General features: G+C 39.7%; 1 protein-coding gene across 1 annotated transcript in view; it reads right to left on the bottom strand.

The window, feature by feature from the left end:
- The window catches only part of LOC107679528 (Down syndrome cell adhesion molecule homolog), a 90,360-nt gene that overhangs the window by 67,817 nt on the left and 16,188 nt on the right, over positions 1-6,355 (bottom strand). Inside the window, exon 3 of the mRNA XM_016475107.1 lies at positions 5,075-5,221. Within this exon, the coding sequence (XP_016330593.1) occupies positions 5,075-5,221 (147 nt within the window). The remainder of the gene's footprint in view (positions 1-5,074; positions 5,222-6,355) is intronic.

Below are 6,355 nucleotides of genomic sequence, written 5' to 3'. Positions count from 1 at the left end.
TTAGACATGGATCGTACTCACCCACCATGGTTCCCGCGTCGGAGCTCTGTCCGGAGAAGCCTTTAGACCGGACCATCAGTAAGATGGTCACTATGAAGCCATAGAACCAACCAAACCTAATAGGTCCAGTATAGATGCAGGAAATTCAGGAAATTTCCCACCTAACCTCGGTCAGGTGGAGAGATGGTGGTTACAGGGGAATTAGGATAAGGCAGACTACCCCTACCCGTGGGCAGGGGAGGAGCGCGATCCGTGACACTAGCCTTCTGAGCCAGTCTCTGATCCTCAAACTGAGACGGGCTAGGACCCCTGGGTTGTTCGAGCTCAGACCTGGACTTCTATCCCGGTCTTTCAGCCGGTCAGCCTGATATGCTTGGAGCGTCACCATCGTGTGCAATGAAGCGACAGCCCGACCTGCTGCTGCTGCGTATGCCCTGGCATCCGAGCGAGATGTCAAGGAGGGGAGTCTTAGAGGACGTCTCACCCATAGAGAGATAGCTGCCATAATGAGATAAATAGAGATCGCTCTTACCACAGAAATGCACGCTTCAAACAAAACAGTCAATGAAGACGAAGAAGAGAATGATGTGTGCTCCCGGCGCCTATTTATACTATAGTCGCACCGGTAGTGACGTCATGGCTGTCGCCGGCCAACGAGTTGGTGTTTTTTCAATGTATGCTTCAGACACTGGTCACAACGAGGCGTCCCCCATAGCGACCCCTAGAGGATGCAGTTCGAAGTTCCCATGAAAAGGAACTTCAATTTTACGATTTCATTTGATGCTGCTAGTGGTTTAGGAATTCTACACTTAACCTTTAAGAAAGTTAAAAGGGTCCATTTTGAATACACGTTGACCATAACAGTTTATGAAGTACCATTTCGTAAACAAAAAAAAAAATCAACCATCAGTTCACTGCTCATAAATATTTCAACAATCAGCATTAACATAATCCATAATAATCAAGAAATCATACCAAACTCCTTACAATCACTTTAATCTGATGCCTGAGGAACCACTAAACCTTGAGAACCGTTCCTATGTGAAAGCACACATGCATCTCTCCCTCCGTGCACCCATAATTCTCTCTGGCACCCGCAGCATGATTAATGCACACTGATATTGATTTTCTTCTTCTGCTTTGGAGAGTATCCCTTTTATTTATCCGGCTAAGCCTCGCTCGTCTCTGTCAGAGAGGAAAACATGCAGGGTTTCAGAGAGGGTTGGGAATTCTGCTCACTGAGCACTGATGTACAGAAAAGGTTTTTAAACAGTTTGGTTGGAGAGAGCATCACTAACCACCCCAGATCCACTTTCTCTCCGGTTTGCCTGTTTACACATGCTGTCCTCGGCGTGCTGTTTGACCCATTTTTCTCTGGATAACAATACTTCAACCAATCACAGGGAAAACCGAGGACAAAAGTCCCCAATCCTGCTTGTCATATGATTACAGAACCGGCTTTCTGACAAGATGCACGTTAAATATCGCATGCGATTAATCGTGCAGCCCTATATAAAACCATTATTTAAAATTGCAATAATTTTCACAATGTTGACTTCAACCAATCACAGGGAAAACCGAGGACAAAAGTCCCCAATCCTGCTTGTCATACACGGACTGCAGAGGCGAGAGCTCAGCCTCACCCAGCTTGCAGGAAAAAAGCCGCAGTGGGACCAGTTAAAAAACATTAGCGCACCTCTACGATCCTTCTGAATGCCTTTTTGTTTTCAAACATATCTATGCATTTGAATGGTCAACTTTGTGTTCTGCTTTCCATATTTGTCCAAATGTAGGAATGTATTGATTGCTTTCGGCCCCACCGGCTAAACGATCTCAAAATATTGAGCATTTATGAGTATTTATGAAGCAGATTAGCCCTAATGAATCTATTCGTTACTGCTGGGCCTCGTTAGATTCACTCCATTAAATGAGTGTTGGGTTAAATGCGCGCAACACCCCATGTTGGGCACTAAATGTGATTTTCAGTGAATGGTCAGCTTGCTGCTCAATGGATTGCAAAATATCAACTACACAACTGGAAAACATGGAAAGGAAAATCTCCAGCATGCCACTGGCTTCAGTTGACGCACAACAAGGCCTGAGGTGGGATTTGCTCACTCGGAATGACTGACAGTCTTTACGACATTTAATCTACAAGATTAATCTATAAGAAGGTAGAATGTATTTTTATATGTTTTATATGTTCGCCAAATCTGTCTGCACCAAAATGCATTTGTTCACTGCGGAAAATTTGAGCAGGGTATCACCAGAAAGAGGGGGAAAAACAGAACAGAAAGGGTCTGTCTCGCTGGCGCTCTCTCTCTCTCTTTAGTGGTTGTTCTGGCCAGAGGTCTCAGTGCAAGGCATGTGTGTGGAATGCTAAGGACTCTCTAAAGTGCCTGTAGCGGTTTGTTCTGTGGCTCACCGCTGCATAACACAGCTGCCTGCAACCAGATCTTCCCAGAATCCCCTGCAACTAAAACACCTGTGCAATACCAAATAATACTGCATGTACTTCAGCCACGAAACCAGAGTTAGTGGTGCTTGCTAAGGCAAGGATTACTGGTAGTATTGCCCATAATTTGCGTTTTTCACAATCTCTAACCATCAAAGTGTAATTTATCTCACACTTTTTATACTATGGACTTGGATAACTCAGATCTTCTATTTAAAGGAGGACTAATGCATTATCGATCAAACTTGCAATGTTCACCTTATACACAATAAAATGGCAGAAATTGACAAAAAGTGATAGTAAAGACTTGTATTGTTATAAAAAGATTTCGATTTTGAATAAATGCTGTTATTTTTAACTTTGTATTAATCAGAGAATCCTGAAGAAAGTATTAAATGTTCCACATAAAATATTAAGCAGCACAACTGTTTCTAACATTGAAAATAAATCAGATATTAGAATGATTTCTGAAGGATCATGTGACAGTGAAGGCTGGAGTAATGGATGATGAAAATTCAGCTTTGCATCACAGGAAAAAATTATAATTTAAAGCATATTAAAATATAAAACTAGGGCTGCACGATTAATCGCATGCGATATTTAACGCGCATCTTATCAGTAAAGCCGGTTCTGTAATCAGCGGTAAATCTCCATCACCTGCGTGCTTTCACATTGAGCAGCATTAACTACACAGAGCCGCTGTTCACTGACGAGCTGCGCTAAACCACGTTCATATTCGCGCGATTTTTTGCGCAGCTCGTCAGTGAACAACGGCTCTGTGTAGTTAATGCTGCTCAATGTGAAAGCACGCAGGTGATGGAGATTTACCGCTGATTACAGAACCGGCTTTCTGACAAGATGCACGTTAAATATCGCATGCGATTAATCGTGCAGCCCTATATAAAACCATTATTTAAAATTGCAATAATTTTCACAATGTTGCAGTTTTTTTCTGTATTTTTGATCAAATAAATGCAGCCTTGATGAGCATAAGAGACTTCTTTAAAAAAACATTAAAAATCTTACTGATCCCAAACTAGTACAAATCTCAAATTTGCGGAATTGTAACATTTGAAAACAAAAACCTTTCACTACCCGATGGAGTCCAAATGCACTAGACAGAAATACAGATAGAAATTAATATTTGATAACAAAAAAGTATACAGTGGCTTCACTTTTCCTCATGTGAGATCACATTGAAAGCTTATTTATTGATAGAATATCGCAGAAGAATAGGTTTTATAAAATTTTAGAGGGGCCATTAACAAATGTACATCACACACACTTCCTTCAAAATGCCCTAGACAGTGTGTGTGGAAAGGTGAAAGTGTTCCACACGCAGTGAACTGTGTTTTCAGGAATATTGCTCTACCTATGAAATATTTAGTATAGAAAAGAGGCGCAGACGAGCGGCAAGCTAATGTTTTGTGACTGCCACTATTAAATGACAGACATCAGTCAGATTCTTTGCACACTTTCTCCATTCTAGGTTGAAATAGACCTGTCTTGGGCTCCGACATTCATATACATATATAATGTGCACACAAATGGAGATTGAGCATTAAATGGGAGATGTTTGAAGAATTTAAAGACTGTAATTTAGACTGCAGGCAGTCATTTGTCACATTACTCTCTGAAGATGAATAAAAGATTAATATATCTCATTGGTGTCTTTTACCTGAACAGAAAAACACGACACATCTACGGAAAATGTCCCCACTCACTCCCCAGTCTAAACGACTTTTGATTCTTTATTGAATTTGCTAAATGCCCCATAAAATGAGCCGACAGCCCTGAGGGAAGGACACAGTTGTATAGACGAGTGTACCATTTAGCTGATAAGGATTTTCAAAACCGTGCTGCCTCTGGAAGGGAAATAGGTCAGTACAGTGGATCTCGGTGACACGACTTCCAACAATCCACTTCTTCAGGATTAGACAGCCGTGAGCCGAGAGAGGAACTTTTTATAAGAGCATTACTGTGACAGCATGCCAAGTTAGAGACTAATAAATCTCACGTTGTCAGCAACAGGACAAGAAACGACTTAAAGATGTGGATGTGTTTTCAAGAGCAGGCTTGGGGTTGTTAAACTGATGGAAAACCAAGAAAAGCAAGGACTGTAATTGGCTAAAATTCGCTTAGGAAGATCAAAACTGCACGGGGGCATGTGTTTAAAAGTCAAGGAATAGTTGACCTTAAAATGTTGTAATTTACTCATCCTCATGTCGCAAATCTGTTTGACTTTCTTTCTTGTGTGGATCACATTAGGTTTTGAAAAATACGATGTGTTTTATGATGAAAGTAAATTAGGACTGGATCTGTGAAGGTCCACAAAAGCACCATGAAAGTATCATAAAAAGGATTATATGACTCATGCACTATATTCCAAGTCTTTTGAAGCCATTCAATAACTTTGAGTGGATGCAACCTCAAATCAAATGGCAGCATTGATGTCAATGACATTTGAGTCCCCATTTACTTTCATTATATGGATACAGGTGGTTTATGCAAATGGTTTGGAACAACATGACATTGGTGAACTGTTCCTTTAAAGTAACATAAAATTGCATCTTAACAAGATCAAGCACAACATATGCATACAAGTGTCCAGTGTCCTACCTGAGACGATTGGTACAGTGTCTCTCTCCCATGACACAACAGTGATGTAGTTCTCCACTGAGGAAGGAATAATGCACTTGAAGACCGCTATGCTGCCTCTCATCGCGGTCTGGTCCGCCACACGGACCGTATAGGGCTCTCGTAAGACTAGAGAGAAAGAGTTTGCGTTGACTGATACTTTAATATGTCATTGGTTGAAAAAAAAAACATGGAGTGTTTTCATACTTTCTTCTAGCTTAATATGCAGACAAGTATTCTTTCACCAAAAAAAGTAAACCTCTATGGCACTAGTAAAACACTGTTTTATTTCTTTAAGAATCCGACTAGCCCAGCATAGCAACACTGGCTCAGCCAATGGTGTGAGTTTGGAGTGTTTGACTGACCAATGACAGATGGTGCGAGTGAAACCTGTCATTAGTTTTGCAGTTTGGTTTAGTGACACTAGTGGTGCAGAAATTACACACTTTTGGCCTTTTAAAACAAGATAAAGTTACCTGAGAAGCAAAATGTTTTGTTTTTTGAAAATATATTTAGTATATTGTGCATTATGCTTGTTCCATTCACATTTTACACATAAACCTCATTAAATGTATTGTTTTATTTAGTATTTATAAGCAATGATTTGCAGTCCATTACAAATGATATTAGGGAGAGGGACGTTCTCATTTTAGAGAGAATCTGATTGGACAAAAATATGTGTAGTGCAGGATGAGTCATCAATATTTTTAGTCAATTTTCCTGGAAAGACTGTACATTTCAATTGTGTACATCTGCATTTATAACAATTTCATGAATTTTGTCAACATTTATACTCAAAAACAATATTTAGGCATGTATTTAAAATGTTTGTAGTTGAACTGCATAGAAGATTTTCATCTATTTGGAACATACACACATAAACTTAATGTGATGCATATTTGTCACTTGTACGTAAATGAAATAGGTAAGAAACAGGTAATATTTCTGCAGTCAAAAATGTGGCAGTTTATTTTTAACTATTTGCATCTATTTGATTTCATTTAAATAACATGCCAATGTGCATTGGCTCGTTTAGTTTACACTCGAAGTGGATTGGTCTCTCTAAGCGAGATCCCAATTCGTCGGTCATCCGACGTGACGTCGAGAGTGACGACTGAAAGCGAACCCTATCTATCTATCTATCTATCTATCTATCTATCTATCTATCTATCTATCTATCTATCTATCTATCTATCTATCTATCTATCTATCTATCTATCTATCTATCTATCTATCTATCTATCTATCTATCTATCTATCTAT

Source organism: Sinocyclocheilus anshuiensis, unplaced genomic scaffold (genome assembly GCF_001515605.1).
Source record: "Sinocyclocheilus anshuiensis isolate Anshui unplaced genomic scaffold, SAMN03320099.WGS_v1.1 scaffold2218, whole genome shotgun sequence".
In the NCBI taxonomy this organism is placed as follows: domain Eukaryota; kingdom Metazoa; phylum Chordata; class Actinopteri; order Cypriniformes; family Cyprinidae; genus Sinocyclocheilus; species Sinocyclocheilus anshuiensis.
The sequence above is the reverse complement of the archived record's forward strand: the minus strand, read 5'-3'. Positions and strand labels throughout refer to the sequence as shown.